At 48.7% G+C, this 26,722-nt stretch overlaps 1 protein-coding gene across 3 annotated transcripts in view; it reads right to left on the reverse strand.

The window, feature by feature from the left end:
- The window catches only part of DENND4B (DENN domain containing 4B), an 83,373-nt gene that overhangs the window by 40,587 nt on the left and 16,064 nt on the right, over positions 1 to 26,722 (reverse strand). The window contains exons 4-18 of one of the 3 annotated variants that reach the window (XM_069768172.1): positions 26,441 to 26,510; positions 26,201 to 26,370; positions 25,893 to 26,134; positions 20,624 to 20,690; positions 20,493 to 20,551; positions 18,378 to 18,522; positions 18,119 to 18,294; positions 17,938 to 18,038; positions 17,646 to 17,861; positions 17,425 to 17,570; positions 16,306 to 16,445; positions 16,102 to 16,225; positions 15,823 to 16,029; positions 15,545 to 15,673; positions 3,271 to 3,442 (exon numbers count right to left, since the gene is read on the reverse strand). In XM_069768172.1, coding sequence (XP_069624273.1) covers positions 3,271 to 3,442; positions 15,545 to 15,673; positions 15,823 to 16,029; positions 16,102 to 16,225; positions 16,306 to 16,445; positions 17,425 to 17,570; positions 17,646 to 17,861; positions 17,938 to 18,038; positions 18,119 to 18,294; positions 18,378 to 18,522; positions 20,493 to 20,551; positions 20,624 to 20,690; positions 25,893 to 26,134; positions 26,201 to 26,370; positions 26,441 to 26,510 — 2,164 coding nt within the window. Of the gene's footprint in view, positions 1 to 3,270; positions 3,443 to 15,514; positions 15,674 to 15,822; positions 16,030 to 16,101; positions 16,226 to 16,305; positions 16,446 to 17,424; positions 17,571 to 17,645; positions 17,862 to 17,937; positions 18,039 to 18,118; positions 18,295 to 18,377; positions 18,523 to 20,492; positions 20,552 to 20,623; positions 20,691 to 25,892; positions 26,135 to 26,200; positions 26,371 to 26,440; positions 26,511 to 26,722 lie in introns of all 3 variants that reach the window. The other 2 variants (XM_069768165.1, XM_069768176.1) reach the window with 2 other exon arrangements.

The following is a 26,722-nucleotide window of genomic DNA, read 5'->3' on the forward strand; positions in this document are numbered from 1 at the left end:
AGTAAGAAAGGATTGCAAATGCACTCACCGACTGCAGTTCAAAGTGTTTATTCCAACAACAAGTGAAACATCTTCACGGCACGGGGGAAAGGAAATTAGCCAGGGAGAGTGCGGCAGACGAGACGACGGCCGTTTCGCGCTGCACAAGAGCGCTTCTACGGGACCCGTAGAAGCGCTCTTGTGCAGCGCGAAACGGCCGTCGTCTCGTCTGCCGCACTCTCCCTGGCTAATTTCCTTTCCCCCGTGCCGTGAAGATGTTTCACTTGTTGTTGGAATAAACACTTTGAACTGCAGTCGGTGAGTGCATTTGCAATCCTTTCTTACTATGTTGCCATAAATGAGTGATGTCCTATCAGAGGAATTGCAGATTTTACAGACTCCATCTTGAACTTGCGATATTTCACATGCTGATTTAGACCTTTCAGGTTTATAATAATACGGATGTCCCCTGAGGGTTTGGGTACCAAAAACAGTCGGGAATAATGTCCTTTTCCCTGTTCCGATTGTGGAACTGGGGAGATCACGTTTGATTTCATAAGATCTCTGAGACCCAATGTCAACAAACTGTGATCTCTTGATGTCGGAAGGGTAGTAATTTTTAGACCCTGAGGGGGGGGGAAGAAATTAACTCTATTAATAGGCCCTCTTTGATAACATTGAGAACCCAGTGGGAACTGGTGATATTTTCCCACTGACCCACATATTTTGAGAGTCTTCCCCCCCAACGGGTCAGAGTCATTGTTTGTCCTGTTGGGACTACTGCTGCTGTTGCTGTGGGACAAAAATATTTTTCCCTCTACCCTTTGCGTAACTCCACCTGCCGGTTTTGCCTTTACCTCTGGCTTGAGAGGGCTCAGACTGTGGGGCACGAAAAAAACGTTTCCTAGGTGGTTTTTGCTCCGGGAGTGCCTTTTTCTTGTCGATAGCCTTGTCAAGAATGTCATCTAAGGCCGGACCGAAAACATAATCTCCCTTAAAGGGTATGGCACACAACTTGGCTTTAGAGGTGATATCACCGCTCCATATTTTAAGCCAGAGGGCTCTTCTGGCAGAGTTGGAAAGCACAAGGGATCTGGCGGCCACTCTAACAGATTCTAGAGAAGTGTCCGCCAGAAACCCAGTAGCCTTATGGAGATGAGGGAGTGAATCTAATATCTCGCCTCTTGAGGTACCTTGAGATATGTGAGTTTCCAATTTTTCTAGCCAGCAGGAGAGGGCCCTAGCTACACAAGTAGAGGCGACGTTGGCCTTAAGGACAGACGTAGAAGTTTCCCATGATTTCTTCAGGAGACTTTCAATCTTCCTATCCATAGGATCCTTCAATTGTGAAGAATCCTCAAAGGGGAGTGCTCTTCTTTTGGCAACTCTAGCCACCTGCACATCAACCTTTGGAATGTCCAATTTAATAAATTCACCCTCTAGAGGAAATCTATGTTTCATTTCTGAAGGGGTACTGAGACGTTTTTCAGGCAGTTCCCATTCCTGATCAATCATACTAACAATGTTAGCGTGTACTGGGAACGCCATTCTCTTCTCCGATCTAAGCCCACCAAACATCTGATCCTGTATGGTCTGTGGTTCAGGTTCCTCTTCTAGTCCCATAGTGTTACGGACAGCCGACAATAGATCCTCAATGTAATCTGAGGAAAAGAGGTATTTTCTGACCTCAGCCTTAGGCGATACTGGATCTTCCCAGCCCACAGATGAAGTATGAGAGAGGTCTGAATCCGAATCAGATTCAACGGCCTGAATTTTTCTCTTTTTAGCTGGGGAATGTGGTGGCGGTGGTGGAGGAGTAAAAGCTGCCAATGAAGATTGTACCTCCTGTTTTACAAGCGAGCGAATTTCATCCAGCAAAGATGGTTGCTCAGCTTTTAGTATCCTGTCAGTGCATGGCTGGCAGAGTTTTTTATCCCAGTTAAGAGGGAATTTAACAGAACAGACTGGGCACTTCTTTTTAAAGGCGGCTTTAGGGGCAGACTTTTCTCCCTGAAATATAAAGGGAGAGAGGGGGTGAGGACAACTAACCCCCTAAGGGTACTACCTCCCGGATCCCATCCCTGCAAACACTCACTGTAGCAGGGGTAGCGCTGGGCTCCGCAGACGCAGGGCACAAATAACCATCCATACTGAGGAAATAGCCTTACCTCAGTGGTGGTTCAGCAGGATTTTATAGACCTCTGTCCCAGCACCTGCCTCCAGCAATCAGACGCTCCCCCTCCCCCTCCAGGATCCATACGAGGGACGCCATGAGGTCCGACACGCCGCCCGGCGAACCCGGAAGTACTGGCTTCAGGGTGCATGAAAAACCGGAAGTGACGCGCGCGCGACCGCTGACATCACTTCCGGAACGCCGAGCCGCCAGAACGGAGGGGGAGAACGCCGGGAAGCTCATGGAGGAACCCGGCTGGGGATCCCAGGCCTGCTTTGCCCTCGTGGGGGCGCGGGAAGGCCGGGAGGGGGTCCCGAGGTACCTGCACGCAGGACGACGGGAGCAGCACCGGAGGAGGCACAAAACGACCGCCAGCTGCCCGGCTCCAACAGGCAAAGCCTGTATAAGGTACTGCAGTCGCCGGCCACTACAGCACATGGAAGCACCTCTCCCTGTCCCATGGGGAACAGGAAAGACACTGGTAGGTGGGAGGTCCTTTTAACCTCTCTGTACTTCCTGTTCCCCATTAGGGCAAAGAGACAACCTCCATATGCCGTCGTGGAAGGTGAGTCAATTTGCGCAGATGATTTTCCTGACATCTTCAGGTCAAACAGTTGACAACACAGGAAAGGATCTCATTGTGAAAACAATGCAGTCAGGAGAAAATACAAAGACATTTCACTGGCATCAGGTCGATAATGGACACTGAAGACGCCATCAAGATGAGGCCTAAATGTAGCACAATACTGACATTACCGAGAACAGGATGTCCCTCAAACATTGGTGAAAAGACAATAAAAGGCTGCCATAAATTCACAGGGGACTACAATAAAGTAGTCGTGGAGATTCATGCAACCACATTAGTTTACATCTTTTCCGCCCAAAATAATTTCCATTTGTGTCTATATTGATTTGTACAAATTATGGCCAACATTTAAGTGGAAAAAAATCCTGAAATATTTACACAGGGGCATGTAGACTTTTTATATCCCCCTATATCAGGACAGGAGTGATGTCACGCGGCAGTGGTCAGTTCTCAACTGCCTCCATCCAGCGCTCGCACCACTACCACTATTATCTTTGGACTTGGGGGTCATTGTTCTGGGAAGGCCCCTCACCTCTTGATCTGTTTTTTGATAAGTCCTCACTTGGCAGGGGAGTCTTCGACCCCGGCGAACGCCGACAGAGGGGCTGACGAAACTGGGCGGCTCCCAGGACAACGTTCCGCAATTTAGCCCAGCGCAGCCGGCCGCTCTGGCTGCTTGACGGCCATTTACTCTCCAGCACAGCCTGCGGATGACACAGAGCGGTGAGTAAATAGGTCAGAGTACTTCTCCAAATCACATTGACCCCCACAATCATACTAGGGTCTCCTAACCATCACATCACATGGCTCCCACACCACATAGGGGTCCCCCCACATCACAATGCCCCCCACAATCACACTGGGTTTCCCCCCTTCCCCAACCACCAAATCACGATGCTCTCTTCAATCACACTGGGGTTCCCCAACCACATCATGCTGCTCACCCACCACATCGCGGTCACCACATCACGCTGCTCCAGTACCACAACAGGCTGCTCACCCAACACATCGGGGTCACCACCACATAACGCTGCTCCAGTACCACATCAGGGTCACCACCAGATCATGCTGCTCACCCACATTGTGGTCGCCGCCCTATCATGCTGGTCACCCACCACATCAGGGTCATCACCATATCATGCTGCTCATTCACCACATCAGACTGCTCCATTACCACATCAGGGTCAATACCATATCATGGTCACCACCATATCATGCTGCTCACCACCACATCACGCTGCTCCAGTAACACATCAAGGTGACCACCATATAATAATAATAATTTCATTTATATAGCGCCAACATATTCCGCAGCGCTTTACAAATTATAGATGGGACTTGTACAGACAATAGACATTACAGCATAACAGAAATCACAGTTCAAAATAGATACCAAGAGGAATGGGGGCCCTGCTCGCAAGCTTACAAACTATGAGGAAAAGGGGAGACAGGAGAGGTGGATGGTAACAATTGCTTTAGTTAGTCGGACCAGCCATAGTGTAGGGCTCGGGTGTTCATGTAAAGCTGCATGAACCAGTTCACCGCCTAAGTATGTAGCAGTACAGACACAGAGGGCTATTAACTGTATACAGTGTATGAGAACATGATGCGAGGAACCTGATTATGGTTTAAGGTTTTGTTTTTTTGTGTGTTTTTTTGTAATGGGCCACACAGGGATAGTTAGGTTAATGCGTTGTGGCGGTAGGCCAATCTGAACAAATGAGTTTTTAGGGCACGTTTAAAACTGTGGGGATTGATCGTATTAACCTGGGTAGTGCATTCCAAAGAATCGGCGCAGCACATGTAAAGTCTTGGAGACGGAGTGGGAGATTCTGATCATTGAGGATGCTAAACTGAGGTCATTAGTGGAGCGGAGGGCACAGGTAGGGTGGTAGACTGAGACCAGAGAGGAGATGTAGGGTGGTGCTGAGCCATGAAGACCTTTGTGGATGAGGGTAGTTGTTTTGTACTGGATTCTGGAGTGGATGGGTAGCCAGTGTAATGAATGGCACAAGGTAGAGGCATTGGTGTTAACGGTGAGGAATGTGATCCTGGCAGCAGCATTCAGGACAGATTGGAGCGGGGAGAGTTTGGTAAGGGTTCCGTCACACTATACGATTTACCTACGATCACGACCAGCGATATGACCTGGCCGTGATCGTAGGTAAATCGTAGTGTGGTCGCTGGGGAGCTGTCACACAGACCAACGATGCCGAGGTCCCTGGGTAACCAGGGTAAACATCGGGTAACTAAGCGCAGGACCGCAAGCGTTAAACTAAAAAAAAAACAAACAGCACATACTTACATTCTGGTGTCCGTCAGGTCCCTTGCAGTCTGCTTCTCGCACTCAGTGACTGCCGGCCGTAAAGTGAAAGTGAAAGCACAGCCGCTGTGCTCTGCTTTCACTTTACGGCCGGCAGTCACAGTGCGGGAAGCAGACGGCAAGGGACCTGACGGACACCAGAATGTAAGTATGTGCTGTTTGTTTTTTTTTTAGTTTAACGCTTGTAACCAGGGTAAACATCGGGTTACTAAGCGCGGTCCTGCGCTTAGTTACCCGATGTTTACCCTGGTTACAAGCGAACGCATCGCTGGATCGCATCGCTAGATCGGTGTCACACACACCGATATAGCGATGACAGCGGGAGATCCAGCGATGAAAGAAAGTTCCATACGATCTGCTACGACGTACGATTCTCAGCAGGATCCCTGATCGCTGCTGCGTGTCAGACACAGCGATATCGTAACGATATCGCTGGAACGTCACGAATCGTACCGTCGTAGCGATCGAAATGTTATAGTGTGACGGTACCCTTAGAGGGAGGCCGATTAGTAAGACAGTTACAATAGTCCAGACGAGAATGAATAAGTGAAACAGAGCTTTTGCAGAGTCGAAAGTAAGAAAAGGGCAAATTCTAGAAATGTTTTTGAGATGCAGATAAGAGCGAGCGAGTGATCGGATGTGGGAGGTTAATGAAAGCTCGGAATCAAGTATGACCCCAAGGCAGCGGGCATGTTGCTTTGGAGTAATGGTGGAGCCGCACACGGAGATGGCAATGTCAGGCAAAGGTAGGTTAACCCCTTCCCGACCTGTGACACAGCGTATGCGTCATGAAAGTCGGTGCCAATCCGATCTGTGACGTATATGCTGTGTCACAGAATGATCGCGTCCCTGTAGATCCGGTGAAAGGGTTAACTCCCATTTCACCCGATCTGCAGGGACAGGGGGAGTGGTAGTTTAGCCCAGGGGGGGTGGCTTCACCCCCCCCGTGGCTACGATCGCTCTGATTGGCTGTTGAAACTGAAACTGCCAATCAGAGCGATTTGTAATATTTCACCTATTATAACTGGTGAAATATTACAATCCAGCCATGGCCGATGCTGCAATATCATCGGCCATGGCTGGAAACACTGATGTGCCCCCACCCCAACCCACTGATCGCCCCCCCAGCCCTCCGATCTGTCCTTTACACTGCTCCGCTCCCATCCGTCCTCCTGTCCGCTCCCCCCCGTGCTCTTGTCCGCTCCTCCCCGTGCTCCAATCCCACCCCCGTGCTCCAACCACCCCCCCTGCACTCCGATCCACCCCCCCTGCAGTCCGATCCACCCCCCCTGCAGTCCGATCCACCCCCCCTGCAGTCCGATCCACCCCCCGATGCTCCAATGCACCCCCCCTGCTCCGATTTACCCCCCCATGCTCCGATTTACCCCCCCATGCTCCGATCCACCCCCCCCCCCCCCCGTGCAACCAACCCCCACCCCATCATACTTACCGAGCCTCCCGTGGTCCGTCCGTCTTCTTTCCTGGGCGCCGCCATCTTCCAAAATGGCGGGCGCATGCGCAGTGCGCCCGCTGAATCTGCCGGCTGGCAGATTCGTTTCAAGTACATTTTGATCACTGCGATAAAACCTATCGCAATGATCAAAATAAAAAAAATACTGAATGACCCCCCCCTTTGTCACCCCCATAGGTAGGGACAATAATAAAATAAAGATTTTTTTTTTTTTTTTTTTCTTCCACTAAGGTTGGGGTAAGAACTAGGGTTAGGGTTTCGGTATGTGCACACGTATTCTGGTCCTCTGCGGATTTTTCCGCTGCGGATTTGATAAATCCCGCTGCGGATTTATGGCAGATTTACCGCGGTTTTTCTGCGCATTTCACTGCAGTTTTACAACTGCGATTTTCTATTGGAGCAGTTGTAAAACAGGTGTGGAATCCGCAGAAAGAAGCGACATGCTGCGGAATGTAAACCGCTGCGTTTCCGTGCAGTTTTTCTGCAGCATGTGTACAGCGATTTTTGTTTTCCATAGGTTTACATTGAACTGTAAACTCATGGGAAACTGCTGCGGATCCGCAGCGTTTTCCGCAGTGTGTGCACATACCTTTACAATTAGGCCATGTGCACACGGTGCGGATTTGGCTGCGGATCCGCAGCGGATTGGCCCCTGCAGATTCGCAGCAGTGTTTCATCAGGTTTACAGTACCATGTAAACCTATGGAAAACCAAATCCGCTGTGCCCATGGTGCGGAAAATACCACGCGGAAACGCTGCGTTGTATTTTCCGCATCATGTCAATTCTTTGTGCGGATTCCGCGGCGTTTTACACCTGTTCCTCAATAGGAATCCGCAGGTGAAATCCGCACAAAAAAACACTGGAAATCCACGGTAAATCCGCAGGTAAAACGCAGTGCCTTTTACCTGCGGATTTTTCAAAAATGATGCTGAAAAATCTCACACGAAACCGCAACGTGGGCACATAGCCTAGGGTTAGGGTTGGAATTAGGGTTGTGGTTAGGGTTATGTCTACAGTTGGGATAAGGGTTAGGGGTGTGTTGGGGTTAGTGTTGGAGGTAGAATTGAGGGGTTTCCACTGTTTAGGCACATCAGGGGTCTCCAAACGCAACATGGCGCCACCATTGATTCCAGCAAATCTTGTATTCAAAAAGTCAAATGGTGCTCCCTCACTTCCGAGCCCCGACGTGTGCCCAAACAGTGGTTTACCCCCACATATGGGGTACCAGCATACTCAGGACAAACTGCGCAACAATTACTGGGGTCCAATTTCTCCTGTTACCCTTGTTAAAATAAAAAAATGCTTGCTAAAACATCATTTTTGAGGAAAGAAAAATGATTTTTTATTTTCACGGCTCTGCGTTGTAAACGTCTGTGAAGCACTTGGGGGTTTAAAGTGCTCACCCAATATCTAGATAAGTTCCTTGGGGGTCTAGTTTCTAAAATGGGGTCACTTGTGGGGGGTTTCTACTGTTTAGGCACACCAGGGGCTCTGCAAACGCAACGTGACACCCGCAGACCATTCCATCAAAGTCTGCATTTCAAAACGTCACTACTTCACTTCCGAGCCCCGGCATGTGCCCAAACAGTAGTTTACTCCCACATATGGGGTATCACCGTACTCAGGAGAAACTGGACAACAACTTTTGGGGTCAAATTTCTCCTGTTACCCTTGGGAAAATAAAAAATTGCAGGTTTAAAAGATCATTTTTGAGAAAAAAAATTTTTTAATTTTCATGGCTCTGCGTTATAAACTTCTGTGAAGCACTTGGGGGTTCAAAGTCCTCACCACACATCTAGATTAGTTCCTTTGGGGGTCTAGTTTCCAAAATGGGGTCATTTGTGGGGGATCTCCAATGTTTAGGCACACAAGGGCTCTCCAAACGTGACATGGTGTCCGCTAATGATTGGAGCTAATTTTCCATTTAAAAAGCCAAATGGCGTGCCTTCCCTTCCGAGCCCTGCCGTGCGCCCAAACAGTGGTTTACCCCCACATATGGGGTATCAGCGTACTCAGGACAAACTGGACAACAACATTTGGGGTCCAATTTCTCCTAATACCCTTGGCAAAATAGGAAATTCCAGGCTAAAAAATCATTTTTGAGGAAAGAAAAGTTATTTTTTATTTTCATGGCTCTGCGTTATAAACTTCTGTGAAGCACCTGGGGGTTTAAAGTGCTCAATATGCATCTAGATAAGTTCCTTGGGGCGTCTAGTTTCCAAAATGGGGTCACTTTTGGGGGAGCTCCAATGTTTAGGCACACAGGGGCTCTCCAAACGCGACATGGTGTCCGCTAACGATGGAGATAATTTTTCATTCAAAAAGTCAAATGGCACTCCTTCCCTACCGAGCCTTACCATGTGCCCAAACAGTGGTTTACCCCCACATGTGAGGTATCGGTGTACTCAGGAGAAATTGCCCAACAAATTTTAGGATCCATTTTATCCTATTGCCCATGTGAAAATGAAAAAAATGAGGCTAAAAGAATTTTTTTGTGAAAAAAAAGTACTTTTTCATTTTTACGGATCAATTTCTGAAGCACCTGGGGGTTCAAAGTGCTCACTATGCATCTAGATAAGTTCCTTGGGGCGTCTAGTTTCCAAAATGGGGTCACTTGTGGGGGAGCTCCAATTTTTAGGCACACGGGGGCTCTCCAAACATGACATGGTGTCCGCTAAAGAGTGGAGCCAATTTTTCATTCAAAAAGTCAAATGGCGCTCCTTCCCTTCCAAGCCCTGCCGTGCGCCCAAACAGTGGTTTACCCATACATATGAGGTATCAGCGTACTCAGGACAAATTGGACAACAACTTTCGTGGTTCAGTTTCTCCTTTTACCATTGTGAAATCAAAAAAATTGTTGCTAAAAGATAATTTTTGTGACTAAAAAGTTAAATGTTCATTTTTTCCTTCCATGTTGCTTCTGCTGCTGTGAAGCACCTGAAGGGTTAATAAACTTCTTGAATGTGGTTTTGTGCACCTTGAGGGGTGCAGTTTTTAGAATGGTGTCACTTTTGGGTATATTCAGCCATATAGACCCCGTAAACTGACTTCAAATGTGAGGTGGTCCCTAAAAAAATGGTTTTGTAAATTTCGTTGTAAAAATGAGAAATCGCTGGTCAAATTTTAACCCTTATAACTTCCTAGCAAAAAAAAATTTTGTTTCCAAACGCATAATTTATTGACCTAAATTTACCACTAACATGAAGCCCAATATGTCACGAAAAAACAATCTCAGAACCGCTAGGATCCGTTGAAGCGTTCCTGAGTTATTACCTCATAAAGGGACACTGGTCAGAATTGCAAAAAATGGCCAGGTCATTAAGGTCAAAATAGGCTGGGTCATGAAGGGGTTAATAGAGGGAGAAAACACGAGGAGTTCAGTTTTTGACAGGTTCAGTTTTAGATAGAGGGAGGACATGATGATAGAGACAGCAGTAAGCCAATCACTGGTGTTTTCTAAAAAGGTTGGCGTGATATCAGGAGAAGAAGTGTATAATTAGGTGTCGTCAGCATAGAGATGGTACTGGAAACCAAATCTACTGATTGTTTGTCCAATAGGGGCAGTATAGAAAGAGAAGAGGAGGGGGCCTAGGACTGATCCTTAAGGAACCCCTACAGTAAGGGGAAGGTGAGAGGAGGAGGAACCAGCAAAAGATACAGTGAAGGATCGGTCAGAGAGATAGGAGAACCAGAAGAGAACGGTGTCCTTGAGGCCAATGGAGCGGAGCATAGTGAGGAGAAGCTGATGATCCATAGTGTCGAATGCTGCGGAGAGATCCAAGAGAATTAGCATGGAGTAGTGACCATTAGATTTAGCCGTTAGTAGATCATTAGAAACTTTAGTGAGGGCAGTTTCAGTAGAGTGTAAAGAGCGGAAACCAGATTGAAGAGGGTCGAGAAGAGTTATCTGAGAGATCGCGGATAAGACGGGAGTGGACCAGGCGTTCGAGGAGTTTAGAGATGAAGGGAAGATTAGAGACAGGTCTATAAATAGCAGCACAGTTTTGGTCGAGGGATGGTTTTTTTAAGTAATGGATGTATGATGGCATGCTTAAATGAGGAGGGAAAAATACCGGAAGTGAGAGAAAGGTTGAATATTTTTGTTAGGCGAGAGGTGACAGCCGGGGAAAGGGACTGGAAGAGATGAGACGGAATGGGGTCACTGGTGCAAGTGGTTGGGCGAGAAGATGCAAGGAGCCTGATTACTACTTCTTCTGTAACTGGTTCAAAGTCAGAGAGTGAACTAGATGCAGTGGGGGAGGGAGGACAGTGCATGGTATGAAGGGATTGGGAGATAATTTCCTGTCGAATGTGGTCAATTTTTTCTTTGAAGTAATTGGCCAGATCGTCAGCACAGAGATCCGTGGTTGGGGCCTGCACTCTTGGGTTGAGTAGGGACTGGAAAGTATCAAAGAGACGTTTAGGGTTATTGGACAGCGAGGTGATGAGGGTGTTGAAATAGGTTTGTTCGGACAGGTGAAGGGCAGAGTTGTATGTTTTTAGCATGAACTTATAATGGATGAAATCTTCGGGTAGATTAGATTTTCTCCACTGACGTGGATATCACGCTGCTCACCCACCACATAGGGGTCACCACCACATCACGCTGCTCCAGTACCACATCAGGGTCACTACCACATCATGCTGATTACCCACCACATCGGGCTCACCACCACATCAAGGTCACCACCATATCACGCTGCTCCAGTACCACATCAGGGTCATCACCATATCATGCTGTTCACCCACATTGGGGTCACCACCATATCATGCTGCTCCCCCGCCACATCAGACTGTTCCAGTACCACATTGGGCTCACTACCACATCACGCTGCTCCAGTACCACATCACAGTCACCACCATATCATGCTGCTCACCCACAACATCCGGCTAACCACCATATCACGCTGCTCCAGTACCACATCAGGGTCACTACCACATCATGCTGCTCACCCACCACATCAGGGTCACCACCATATCACGCTGCTCACCCACATCAGGGTCACCACCATATCATGCTGCTCAACCATCACATCAGGGTCACCACCATATCATGCTGCTCACCCTCCACATCAAGGTCACCACCATATCATGCTGCTCACCCACCATATTGGGGTCACCACCACATCACGCTCCTCCAGTACCACACCAGGGTCGCCACCATATCACGCTGCTCACCCTCCACATCACGGTCACCAACATATCATGCTGCTTACCCACCACATAATGCTGCTCCAGTACCACATCAGGCTCATCACCACATCACTCTGCTCCAGTACCATATCAGGGACACCACATCACGCTGCTCCAGTACCACATCAAGGTCACCACCATATCACGCTGCTCCAGTACCACATCAGGGTTATCACCATATCATGCTGCTCATCCACCACATCAGACTGCTCCAGTACCACAATGGGGTCACCACCACATCACGCTGCTCACCCACCACAGCAGTCTCACCACATGATGCTGCTCAAGTACCACATCAGGCTCACCACCACATCACGCTGCCCCAGTACTACATCATGATCACTACCACATCATGCTGCTCACCCACCACATCAGACTGCTCCAGTACCACAATGAGGTCACCATCACATCACGCTGCTCCAGTACACCAGGGTCACCACGATATCACGCTGGTCACCCACCACATCAGTGTCACCACACCATATCATGCTGCTCACCCACCACATCCGGGTCACCCCAACATCACGCTGCCCCAGTACCACATCAGGGTCACCACAATATCATGCTGCTCACCCACCACATCAGGGTCACTACCACATCATGCTGATCAGCCACCACATAACGCTGCTCCAGTACCACATCAAGGTCACCACCATATCACGCTGCTCACCCACCACATCACGCTGGTCCAGTACCACACCAGGGTCACCACCATATCATGCTGCTCACCCACATTGGGGTCACCAACATATCATGCTGTTCACCCACCACCTCAAGGGTCACCACCATATCATGCTGCTCACCCACCACCTCAGGGTCACCACCATATCATGCTGCTCACCCACCACATCAGGGTCACCACCATATCATGCTGCTTACCCACCACATCAGACTGCTCCAGTACCACAATGGGGTCACCATCACATCACGCTGCTCCAGTACACCAGGGTCACCACCATATCACGCTGTTCACCCACCACATCAGTGTCACCACACCAAAGAATGCTGCTCACCCACCACATCCGGGTCACCCCAACATCACGCTGCCCCAGTACCACACCAGGGTCACCACCATATCACACTGCTCGCCCATAACATCAGGCTCACCATCACATTACACTGCTTCAGTATCACATCAGGGTCACCACAATATCATGCTGCTCACCCACCACATCAGGGTCACTACCACATCATGCTGATCAGCCACCACATAACGCTGCTCTAGTACCACATCAAGGTCACCACCATATCACGCTGCTCACCCACCACATCACGCTGGTCCAGTACCACACCAGGGTCACCACCATATCATGCTGCTCACCTACATCGGGGTTACCACCATATCATGCTGCTCACCCACCACATCAGGGTCACCACCATATCATTCTGCTTACCCACCACATCAGACTGCTCCAGAACGACGTCGGGCTCACCACCCCATCATGCTGCTCACCCACCACATCAGGGTCACCACCATATCATGCTGCTTACCCACATCGGGGTCACCACCACATAACGCTGCTCCAGTACCACATCAGGGTCACCACCATATCATGCTGCTCACCCACATTGGGGTCACCACCCTATCATCATACTGCTCACCCACCACATCAGGGTCACCACCATATCATGCTGCTTACCCACATTGGGGTCACAACCCTATAATGCTGCTCATTCACCACATCAAGATCACCACCATATCACGCTGCTCTAGTAGCACATCAGGGTCACCACCATATTATCCTGCTCACCCACCACATCAGGGTCACCACCATATCATGCTGCTCATCCACCACATCAGACTGCTCCAGTATCACATCACAGTCACAACCATATCATGCTGCTCACCCACAACATCGGGCTAACCACCACAACACGCTGCTCCAGTACCACATCAGGGTCACTACCACATCATGCTGATCACTCACCACATCAGGTTCACCACCATATCATGCTGCTCACCCACCACATCATGGTCACCACCAAATCATGCTGCTCACCCACCACATCAGGGTCACCACCATATCACGATGGTCACCCACCACATCAGGATCAACACCATATCATGCTGTCCACCCAGCACATCGGGGTCACCACCATATCACGCTGGTCCAGTACCACACCAGGGTCACCACCATATCATGCTGCTCACCCACATCGGGGTCACCAACATATCATGCTGTTCACCCACCACCTCAAGGGTCACCACCATATCATGCTGCTCACCCACCACATCAGGGTCACCACCATATCACGCTGGTCACCCACCACATCAGGATCAACACCATATCATGCTGTCCACCCAGCACATCGGGGTCACCACCACATCACGCTGGTCCAGTACCACACCAGGGTCACCACCATAACATGTTGCTCACCCACATCGGGGTCACCAACATATCATGCTGTTCACCCACCACCTCAAGGGTCACCACCATATCATGCTGTTCACCCACCACATCAGGGTCACCACCATATCACGCTGGTCACCCACCACATCAGGATCAACACCATATCATGCTGTCCACCCAGCACATCGGGGTCACCACCATATCACGCTGCTCCAGTACCACATCACGCTGCTCCAGTAACACATGAAGGTCACCACCATATCATGCTGCTCACCCACATCGGGGGTCACCACCATATCATGCTGCTCACCCACCACATCAGGGTCACCACCATATCATGCTGCTCACCCACCACATCAGTCACCACCAAATCATTCTGCTCACCCACCACATCGGGGTCCCCACCACATAATAATAATCTTTATTTATATAGCGCCAACATATTCCGCAGCGCTTTACAGTTTAACAGTTTCAAACACAACAGTCATAGGTAACAACGTTAACAATACAATAAAGCAAAATAAGACGACCCTGCTCGTGAGAGCTTACAATCTACAATGAGGTGGGGGAGGTACAAAGCACAGGTGTGTATTTACAATGATGTATTTACAATGATGGTCCAGCGATCTTCAGGGGGTGGGGGGTAGATGGAGATAGTGAATGGGCTACACACACACAAACATAAAATGACTTTGATTAGTTAACGTGGTAGGCCGCTCTGAACAAATGTGTTTTGAGCGAGTGCCTAAAACTATGCGAGTTGTGGATGGTCCTATATCTTGGGGTAGAGCATTCCAGAGGATTGGTACAGCGCGGGAGAAGTCTTGGAGTCGGGAGTGGGAGGTACGGATTAGCGCAGAGGTTAGTTGAAAGTAATTTGCAGAGCGCAGCGGTCAGCTAGGCCGATAGACCGAAATGAGGGAGGAGATGTATGGGGGTGCCGCACTGTGGAGAGCTTTGTGGGTGAGAACAAGTACTTTGAATTGTATCCTGTAATGAATGGGCAGCCAGTGTAATGACTGGCGAAGAGCGGATGCATCTGAGTAACGATTAGTCAGATGGACAACCCTGGGGTCACCACCCTATCATGCTACTCATTCACCACATCAGACTGCTCCATTACCACATCGGGATCACCACCATATCACGCTGGTCCAGTACCACATCAGGGGCACCACCATATCATGCTGCTCACCCACCACATCAGGGTCACCACCATATCATGCTGCTTACCCACATTGGGGGTCACCACCCTATCATGCTGCTCATTCACCACATCAGACTGCTCCATTACCACTTCGGGATCACCACCATATCACGCTGCTCACCCACCACATCAGGGTCACCACCATATCATGCTGATCACCCACCTCATTAGGCGCACCACCACACTGCTCCAGAACCACATCAGGCTCAACACCATATCACGCTGCTCACCACGTCGGGGGTCACTCCCACATCATGCACCTTATTGTAATAGCCATAGGTGATGGCGTTTGGGACGATCCCCGCTTTCCTCATCTCCAGCATGACCCGCACCGCCAGCACCGGCTCCCCGTACTGACCACACAGCTGCATCAAGATACGGTAACAGACCTGCAGGGGGTGATATGGTGTTAGGACAGACCGTAGGGGGCGCCACAATGTAGCAGCAGCCTTAGGTACCCACTGCGGATGATGGTGGTGTAGCTCCTGTGCCCGCACTTTATTGGGGTCTTACCACCAACCATCACCTCCCTGCTCACCTCATCGGGTAAAACCACGTTCTTAGTCTCCATCTGTTTCAGGGCGTCGTATGCCGTCTGCAGAGCTCGCACCTTGCAGACTGTCACCCTGACAAACGTGGGCAGATAGATGAACCACAGGCCGTAGCAGTGCCCCAGGAGGCACTTGGCCCACATCTCGGGCATGGAGGAGTAGATATGGGCAACACGCTGAGCAGACTTGATCTCCTGAAAGACAGAAGGCAGCCGGTCAGGAACAGAGAGGATGACGAGATTACCTGCATTAACCAGTTTCTTCACCTGCTTGGTTCGTCGCGGGGCCGGACTGCTAGGGGCACTGGTTTTGAGTTGGCTCAGTGGCGCCATGAGGGAGTCCTGCTGCAGCTCACACAAATCTCTTTGGAGAGCAGGGAAACTCTCGTACCTGTGAGGGGAGACATACGGAGTTGTCTCAGCAGTGGAGTGCTGTACATGGGGAATACGAAGCAAAAACAAAGGGCTGACTTGTATCGCGCCAGAGGCTCTGATCCGTTTAGGTCCATTGGCTCCTCTGCCGGCATGATAAAGACGGTGTGCTCACTGCGATGGGACTCATCCAGCTCAACCAGGTGGAGATCCTCCATCTTCTCCCCCTCAACCTGCACCTAAGGCCCACAATTTGGAAGAGAGTGGGTGAGAGGGGGACAGAGAAGCCACCAGGGGAAGCAAGAGCCGGAGGCAGAGAGGACAAGGAGCCGGGGACGGAGAAGGATCCAGGGACGGAAAGGAGAAGGAGCCACGCATGAGAAGGAACCGGGGATGCGAAGGGGGAAGGAGCAGGTGATGGAGAGGACAAAGAGACAGGTATGGAGGGAGGCCGGGTTGCGGAGGGGGAGCAAGGGACGGAGAGGAGCAGGAGTCGGGACGCCGAGGCCTGGGGTGGGAGAGGAGCAGGAGTTGGGACGCCGAGGCCTGGGGTGGGAGAGGAGCAGGAGTTGTGGATGCAGAGGCCAGGGGCAGGAGAGGAGCAGGAGTCAGGGACAAGGAGGCCGGGGGTACAAGAGAAGTGGACGGAGAGGAGCAGGAGTCGGGTACAAGAATGCCAGGGGAAAAAAGAGCAAGGGACGGAGAGGAGCAGGAACGAGGAGGCCGGTGGAACAAGAACAGTGGACGGAGAGGAGCAGGAGTCAGGGACGAGGAGGCCAGGGAGACAAAAACAGTGGACGGAAAGGAGCAGGAGTCGGGTACACGAATATCAGGGGGAAAAGAGCAAGGGACGGAGAGGAGCATGAGTAAGGGACGAGGCCGGTCGGACAAGAGCAGAGGACGGAGAGGAGCAGGAGTCAGGGACAAGGAGGCCGGAGGGACAAAAGCAGCGGATGAAGAAGAGCAGGAGTTGGGTACATGGATGCCAGGGGGTGAAAGAGCAAGGGACGGAGACGAGCAGGTGTCAGAGGAGAAGGAGTCAGGGACACGGAGGCCAATGGGGCAGGAACAGTGAAAGGAAAGGAGTCAGGAATGTGGAGAGGCCAGGGGGCAAGAGCAAGGAATGGAAAGGAGCAGGAGTAGGGGACAGAGAGGAGTGGGAGTTATGGATGTGGAAGCCAGGAGAAAAAAAAAAAGAAGGGCACAGGGGGTGCTCACCTTCTCTACGCAATTGTCAAAAAACTCCAGTGAAGCTTGGCGGTCGCTGACAAAAGAGCAGTCCTCAATAAACTGCATGAACATCTGTGTCTTCACCATCTGTGCAGAGAACTTCTGATGAGCGCGGTCCCGGGATTTCCTGAATCCTGCAGTAATGATTTAGGTCAGATGATCTCACTTCCAGTACTTCTCCCTGTTATCAGCCACTACTGTGACCCTACCCTCCAGGTTGAACAGGTTGCTGGAGTCGCGCGTACACTCTGACGGTGCCTGTGTAATCGGCAGCAGGTAGGAGCGGTAGCCTTTAAAGAGACAGGCCATGAAGCGCAGGAAGGAGGCGCGCACATCCAGCTCCAGCTGCGTCCGGCGCCCATATATCAGGTCGTAGTCTTTGAGTAGAAATTCTAGAGATGCTTCTTCCATGGGCTTGTTGTACACTGGTGGAAAAGGTGAAGGTCAGTTGCAGCAGAAGATACAGCGGGGGACAGGACGAGGAGACAGGGGCAGACTTACTCTCGTCCAGCTGCTTGTGCAGGTCGCTCAGGCAGCTGCGCAGCACTTTGCAGGGTTTCCGAGGTAGCACCTGGTACGAAGGGATCTTCTTCTCTTCACTCCTGGAGAAGGCGACGGTCACTGATCAGCAGCGGTCAGTGAGGCCCTTCATGCTCGTCCCCCAGATTACAAGTGTACTCACTGGAACAGGGTGTTGGTGTCCAGGTCCACACAGAGGACATCTGGTGGCGGATCATGGAGGTCGAAGTAGCTGGAATGGATCCCTACAATGAAGGGCACAGGGGCACAGAGGACGTCGGAGAGACTGAGCGGACACAGGGGGATGTAGGGGCACTGCCATCGGAGTGGGAAGATAATCTGCAGACACAAGGCGTGAAGGGGGTCCAATCAAAACTACATCTTGTCAGTCTCCCACCATGCCCAGGAATGATGCTACTCACCGACACCAGGGCTTCTCCAACACTGGTCAGCACGTCCGGCCGCTGCGAATGGATCAGCAGCTTTTGCTCCGTCAGGACAGCTAGAAGTAAGGTGACTGAGTTCTCCGGGCCCAGGTTCTGCAGGAACGTCACGTAACTGGCCCCGCTGCAGTGCCACAGCCAGGTCACAAGGGGGCGACAAATATCATTACGACATTATATTTGGGCAGGGAAATGAGGGTGAAGCAAATATTGGGGACTTAAAACGAACCTGTGATCAGGATTGTGCTCAGTAACAACAGACAGTGTCAGGACAGCGCCGTTATACTGATTACACTGATACCAGGGGATGAAACCCGTCTTGTGGTTGTTGTGTAATCTGTATTTTCAGTTTATGATATGCTCGTGCTCTGGGGCGGCCTGTGGGGGGGTCGTCATGTGGTGCTCTGATTAGGTATTCACCTGTATGGCATCTGACAGGTCACTGATCCCTCACTGACCTGCCCTGTAGTTTACATAATGAATATTATGTATATTAAAAAAAAAAAAATCAGCTTCAGAATGCAGGCGCCGTCGGCGATGCAGCACGATCACACGTGTAATGTGCATTTAATTATTTTATTTCATGCTATAAATATATTCATAAAAAAAAACCTCTGGCAAAATGGCGCTGGCCGTGCCTGCACAGTAGCATCCATCGGATCGCAGATATATGCTACTGTGTAGGCACCGGAAGTGCCATCTTACCAATATATTTTTTTTTTTTATAAATGTATATCAAATACAATAATTGAATGTACACATTATACATGCGATCATGCTGCAGCACTGCCGCCACCTGCTGGAGGTGATTTTTTTTTTTATAATATATATAAATATATATATTAAAAAAAAATCACCTTCAGCAGGTGGCGGCAGTGCTGCAGCATCATCACATGTGTAATGTGCATTTAATTATTTTATTTGATGCTATAAATATATTCATACAAAAAAAAATCTGTGGCAAAATGGCACATTACACATGTGATCATGCTGCATAGTCGACAGCTCTTGCCTTCTGATGCTGATTTTTTTTTTTTTTTTAAATATACATAATATTCATTATGTATACTAGAGGGCACGTCAGTGAGGGATCAGTGACCTGTCAGATGCCATACTGGTGAATACCTAATCAGAGCACCACATGAAGATCCCCCAAAGGCTGCCCTGGGGCACGAGCTTATCATTAACTAAAAACTGAAAATACAGATTACTCAACAACCACAAGACGGATTTCATCACTAGTGTAATCAGTATAAAGGTACCTTCACACATAACGATATCGTTAACGATATCGTTGCTTTTTGTGACGTAGCAATGATATCGTTAAGGAAATCGTTATGTGTGACAGCAACCAACAATCAGGCCCCTGCTGGGAGATCGTTGGTCGCTGAGGAAAGTCTAGAACTTTATTTCGTCGCTGGACTCCCTGCAGACATCGCTGGATCGGCGTGTGTGACACCGATCCAGCGATGTCTTCACTGGTAACCAGGGTAAACATCGGGTTACTAAGCGCAGGGCCGCGCTTAGTAACCCGATGTTTACCCTGGTTACCAGCGTAAAAGTAAAAAAACAAACACTACATACTTACCTACCGCTGTCTGTCCCCGGCGCTCTGCTTCTCTGCACTCCTCCTGCACTGGCTGTGAGCGTCGGTCAGCTGTGCTCACAGCCAGTGCAGGAGGAGTGCAGAGAAGCAGAGCGCCGGGGACAGACAGCGGTAGGTAAGTATGTAGTGTTTGTTTTTTTACTTTTACGCTGGTAACCAGGGTAAACATCGGGTTACTAAGCGCGGCCCTGCGCTTAGTAACCCGATGTTTACCCTGGTTACCGGGGACCTCGGGATCGTTGGTCGCTGGAGAGCTGTCTGTGTGACAGCTCTCCAGCGACCAAACAGCAACGCTGCAGCGATCGACATCGTTGTCGGTATCGCTGCAGCGTCGTTGAGTGTGAAGGTACCTTAACAGTGCCGACCTAACACTGTAGTTACTGTGCACAATCCTGATAACAGGGGCACGTTAATGAACCCCATACACTGGATGAGCATACTGCCCTCTGTGCTGGGGGCTTTGCACTGTCGAGTGCACCTCATCTTACCTGAGGGGCAGGGGCGAGGACACCGGCTGGCAGAGCAGAACGTTATCATACGGAGACATCTGGAGAGAGAGAGAGATGGAGGGTGAAGTTGGGCAGGGAGAGGAACCATACACCCTTGCTCAAATACCCACCTGGATTAGGATGCGAGGTCTCTGCGGGGACGGGAAAGGGACATTGAACATGAAATTGGATATGTGTCTGTGAAAAGAAAAAAGTGAGTCCATGAAAAAGCTACAGCCCCCCCAGCCGGATATGCGGGGCCGTAGCTATGGAAGTCAGTGAACCGCCCCCTAAGAAGACCTGGCAGCCATGCTGGATACCACTCACTTCTATTTTTTGGAAATAATGTGGTCAATTTAACCCCTTAATGACAGCCAATACGTCTTTTAACGGACCTGAGATATAAGAGAATAGCCTCCCCATACAGGCGACAATCCAGCAGCTGTTAGCTGTACACTATAGCTGACAACTTTCTGCATCAGCCACGATCAGTGTTTGCACCGTCCAACTCTGTTTAACCCCTTAGATGCTGTAATCAATAGTGACTACATCATTATAAATGGTTAACAGAGTGTGGGGGCTTCCTATTTAACCAAAATGGTGCCCTCAGATCTTGATTTTGTGGTCCTGATGTTTGCCATGGCAATTCATGACCAAATAGCGGCCTTAGAGTCTGACAGCTATAGTAATCTATTCAGAAGTTAGAGACATTTAGGTGGTAAAAATACACATTTTCATTCCTATCATGCCACTTTGCATTAATTCCTGTAAAGCACCTGAAGAGTTAAACTACCTGACTGCAGTTTTCAATATGTCTGGGGGTATTGTCTTTAACCCCTTTCTGCCATTAGACGTACTATTCCGTCCATGTGGGGTGGGCCCTACTTCCCAAGGACGGAATAGTACTTCCTAGGCGATCGGCCTCGCTCACGGGGGGAGCGCGGCCGATCGCGGCCGGGTGTCAGCTGCTTATCGCAGCGGACATCCGGCACTATGTGCCAGGATCGGTCACGGACCGCCCCCGGCACATTAACCCCCGGCACACCGCGATCAAACATGATCGCGATGTGCCGGCGGTGCAGGGAAGCATCGCGCAGGGAGGGGGCTCCCTGCGGGCTTCCCTGAGACCCCCGCAGCAACACGATGTGATCGCGTTGCTCCGGGGGTCTCCTACCTTCCTCCCTGCAGCAAGTCCCGGATCCAAGATGGCCGCGGATCCGGGTCCTGCAGGGAGGGAGGTGGCTTACCAAGTGCCTGCTCAGAGCAGGCACTTGGTAACGCTGCAGCGCTCTGAGACAGATCGGTGATCTGTCAGAGTGCTGTGCAAACTGGCAGATCACCGATCTGTATTGTCCCCCCCTAGGACAAAGTAAAAAAGTGAAAAAAATTTTTTACAAGTGTGTAAAAAAAAATTTAAAAAAAAAAATCCTAAATAATGAAAAAAAAAAATTTTTATTCCCATAAATACATTTCTTTATCTAAATAAAAAAAACAAAACAATAAAAGTACACATATTTAGTATCGCCGCGTCCGTAACGACCCGACCTATAAAACTGTCCCACTAGTTAACTCCTTCAGTAAACACCGTAAGAAAAAAAAAAACGAGACAAAAAACAACGCTTTATTATCATACCGCCGAACAAAAAGTGGAATAACACGCGATCAAAAAGACAGATATAAATAACCATGGTACCGCTGAAAGCGTCATCTTGTCCTGCAAAAAACGAGCCGCCATCCAGCAACATCAGCAAAAAAATAAAAAAAGTTATAGTCCTCAGAATAAAGCGATGCAAAAATAATTATTTTTTCTATAAAATAGTTTTTATCGTATAAAAGCGCCAAAACATAAAAAAATGATATAAATGAGGTATCGCTGTAATCGTACTGACCCGAAGAATAAAACTGCTTTATCCATTTTACCAAACGCGGAACGGTATAAACGCCTCCCCCAAAAGAAATTCATGAATAGCTGGTTTTTGGTAATTCTGCCTCACAAAAATCGGAATAAAAAGCGATCAAAAAATGTCACGTGCCCGAAAATGTTACCAATAAAAACGTCAACTCGTCCCGCAAAAAACAAGACCTCACATGATTCTGTGGACTCAAATATGGAAAAATTATAGCTCTCAAAATGTGGTAACGCAAAAAAATATTTTTTGCAATAAAAAGCGTCTTTCAGTGTGTGACGGCTGCCAATCATAAAAATCCGCTAAAAAACCCGCTATAGAAGTAAATCAAACCCCCCTTCATCACCCCCTTAGTTAGGGAAAAAAATTAACAAATTAAAAAAATGTATTTATTTCCATTTTCCCATTAGGGTTAGGGCTAGGGTTAGGGTTAAGGCTACAGTTAGGGTTAAGGCTACAGTTAGGGTTAAGGCTACAGTTAGGGTTAAGGCTACAGTTAGGGTTAAGGCTACAGTTAGGGTTAAGGCTACAGTTAGGGTTAAGGCTACAGTTAGGGTTAAGGCTACAGTTAGGGTTAAGGCTACAGTTAGGGTTAAGGCTACAGTTAGGGTTAAGGCTACAGTTAGGGTTAAGGCTACAGTTAGGGTTAAGGCTACAGTTAGGGTTAAGGCTACAGTTAGGGTTAAGGCTACAGTTAGGGTTAAGGCTACAGTTAGGGTTAAGGCTACAGTTAGGGTTAAGGCTACAGTTAGGGTTAAGGCTACAGTTAGGGTTGGGGCTAAAGTTAGGGTTAGGGTTTGGATTACATTTGCGGTTGGGAATAGGGTTGGGATTAGGGTTAGGGGTGTGTCTGGGTTAGAGGTGTGGTTAGGGTTACCATTGGAATTAGGGTTAGGGGTGTGTTTGGATTAGGGTTTCAGTTATAATTGGGGGGTTTCCACTGTTTAGACACATCAGGGGCTCTCCAAACGCGACATGGCGTCCGATCTCAATTCCAGCCAATTCTGCGTTGAAAAGTCAAATGGCACACATCTAGATAAGTTCCTTAGGGGGTCTACTTTCCAACATGGTGTCACTTATGGGGGGTTTCTACTGTTTAGGTACATTAGGGGCTCTGCAAACGCAATGTGACGCCTGCAGACCATTCCATCTAAGTCTGCATTCCAAATGGCGCTCCTTCCCTTCCGAGCCCTCCCATGCGCCCAAACGGTGGTTCCCCCCCACATATGGGGCATCAGCGCACTCAGGACAAATTGCACAACAACTTTTGGGGTCCAATTTCTCCTGTTACCCTCGGGAAAATACAAAACTGGGGACTAAAAAATAATTTTTGTGGGAAAAAATTTTTGTTTTATTTTTACGGCTCTGCATTATAAACTTCTGTGAAGCTCTTGGTTGGTCAAAGTGCTCACCACACATCTAGATAAGTTCCTTAGGGGGTCTACTTTCCAAAATGGTGTCACTTGTGGGGGGTTTCAATGTTTAGGCACATCAGTGGCTCTTCAAACGCAACATGGCGTCTCATCTCAATTCCTGTGAATTTTGCATTGAAAAGTCAAACGGCGCTCCTTCCCTTCCGAGCTCTCCCATGCGCCCAAACAGTGGTTTACCCCCACATATGGGGTATCAGCGTACTCAGGACAAATTGTACAACAACTTTTTGGTTCCAATTTCTTCTCTTACCACTGGGAAAATAAAAAATTGGGGGCGAAAATATAATTTTTGTGAAAAAAATGATTATTTTTACGGTTCTGCATTATAAACTTCTGTGAAGCACTTGGTGGGTCAAAGTGCTCACCACACATCTAGATAAGTTCCTTAGGGGGTCTACTTTCCAAAATGGTGTCACATGTGGGGGGTTTCAATGTTTAGGCACATCAGTGGCTCTCCAAAAGCAACATGGCGTCCCATCTCAATTCCAGTCAATTTTGCATTAAAAAGTCAAATGGCGCTCCTTCGCTTCCAAGCTCTGTCATGCGCCCAAACAGTGGTTTACCTCCACTTATGGGGTATCGGCGTACTCAGGACAAATTGTACAACAAGGTTTGGGGTCCATTTTCTCCTGTAACCCTTGGTAAAATAAAACAAATTGGAGCTGAAGTAAATTTTTTGTGAAAAAACGTTAAATGTTAATTTTTATTTAAACATTCCAGAAATTCCTGTGAAACACCTGAAGGGTTAATAAACTTCTTGAATGTGGTTTTGAGAACCTTGAGGGGTGCAGTTTTTAGAATGGTGTCACACTTGGGTATTTTCTTTCATATAGACCCCTCAAAATGACTTCAAATGAGATGTGGTCCCTAAAATAAAATGGTGTTGTAAAAATGAGAAATTGCTGGTCAACTTTTAACCCTTATAACTCCCTAACAAAAAAAAAATTTTGGTTCCAAAATTGTGCTGATGTAAAGTAGACATGTGGGAAATGTTACTTATTAAGTATTTTGTGTGACATATCTCTGTGATTTAATTGCATAAAAATTCAAAGTTGGAAAATTTTCACAAATAAACGCAGGTAATATCAAAGAAATTTTACCACTATCATGAAGTACAATATGTCACGAGAAAACAATGTCAGAATCACCGGGATCCGTTGAAGCGTTCCAGAGTTATGACCTCATAAAGGGACAGTGGTCAGAATTGTAAAAATTGGCCCGGTCCATAACGTGCAAACCACCCTTGGGGGCAAAGGGGTTAAAATGGTATCACGTTTGGGGGTTTCCCAATATATGAGACCCCTAAAGTCACTTCAAACATGGATAAGTCCCTAAAAAAATAAATGTTGTACATTTCCTTGAAAAAATGAAAAATTGCAGCTACATTTTTAAGCCTCCTAAAATGCTAACAAAATAAAATAACATTTTACACATGGTGCTGATGTAAAGCCGACATGTGGGAAATGTTATTTATTAATGGTTTGCTGTAGTATGGCCATCTGGACTAAAGGGATAATCATTCAAAGTTGGAAAATTGTTATTTTTTTAACATTTTCTCAAATTTCTGATATTTTTTATAAATAAACACAAAACATATTGACCTAAATTTACCATTATCAGAAAGTATAATGTGTCACGAAAAAACAATCTCAAAATCACTGGGATTTGTTGAAGCGTTGCAGAGTTATTACCACATAAAGTGACACTGGTCAGATTTCAAAAATTTGGCTCCGTCACTAAGGGGTTAAGGAGCGTTATGGCTATAGAGCACACTGCAATGTATTAGTGGTAAGCAAACCTTTTATTGAACCAGTACGCATTTTGGCAGCGGACTGCTACCTTCCACCTGGACCCACGTGATCAGACCATGAAGCCCAGCACATGACCGGTCCCAGAGCAACAGCGCAGGAGTGCACGGAGACGTCCGATACCGGTGTTATGCAGGGGTGCACAACCCTTCCAGGTGAGAGGCTAATCCCCCCAACTTCCATTGAAACATCTCAATCAAACCACCTGGTGCTTCTCATGCTGCATTCTTCCATGTTTATTGTCTTACTCACTTCTCTATGGGAAGCACATGGGGTCCCGAGATGGAGTAACGATAGATGAAAGTCAGGAACTTCTGGAACACGTCGAACATCGGCCAGCGGGACAGGACGCAGATGCTCTTCTTGGTCTGGACGGACTTGCTGCTCACCGGACGCTTGTCCACCACACTGAGGAGGCCGAGGCGCTGGCACTGCTTTTCAGAAAGCTCCTCCCGGGGGTACGGCTCATAAAACTGGATCGCAGCCCCATAAACCTGCAGGAAGCAGATGATCAGCTGATCTGGCAAGCGACATTCATACCAGGCCACACCAGCGCTCACCTTGTCTCCAGACGCTCCAGTCAGCACAAAGGTGGAGAAGACAGGCAGGTGGTACTTGGTGCTCAGCGACCAGCTCTCGATGGTGGCTCCCATCGGAAGACAGAAGATTGGGACCAACTCCGGAAAAGAGAACATTTCACTGTCCGTTTCCGGAAACCGGCTAATCACCCCTGGAGACAACACAGGGTTACACCCAATTTATTGACCCTCCATTACCGGAGGCGCTAGATGTGGACTGACCTGCTTCATACACCAGGCTGTGCACCTTGGCCGTCGCCTTTTTGTAGCAGAGAAACAGAGCCGGCCCAAACTGAAGGAGAGGGAACAGCAGATGTCAGAAAAAGGGGCCGCCCTGACAACCAGGCAGACAACATAGAGAGCAATAGAGCCGGCCCCGACTGAGGGAGAACGGCAGATGTCAGAAAAAGGGCCGCCCTGACAACCAGCCCGCACCACAGAGAGCGAGAGAGCCAGCCTCAACTGAGGGAGAATGGCAGATGTGAGAAAAAGGGGCCGCCCTGA

The sequence above is a fragment of the Ranitomeya imitator genome, chromosome 1 (genome assembly GCF_032444005.1).
Source record: "Ranitomeya imitator isolate aRanImi1 chromosome 1, aRanImi1.pri, whole genome shotgun sequence".
Lineage (NCBI taxonomy): Eukaryota > Metazoa > Chordata > Amphibia > Anura > Dendrobatidae > Ranitomeya > Ranitomeya imitator.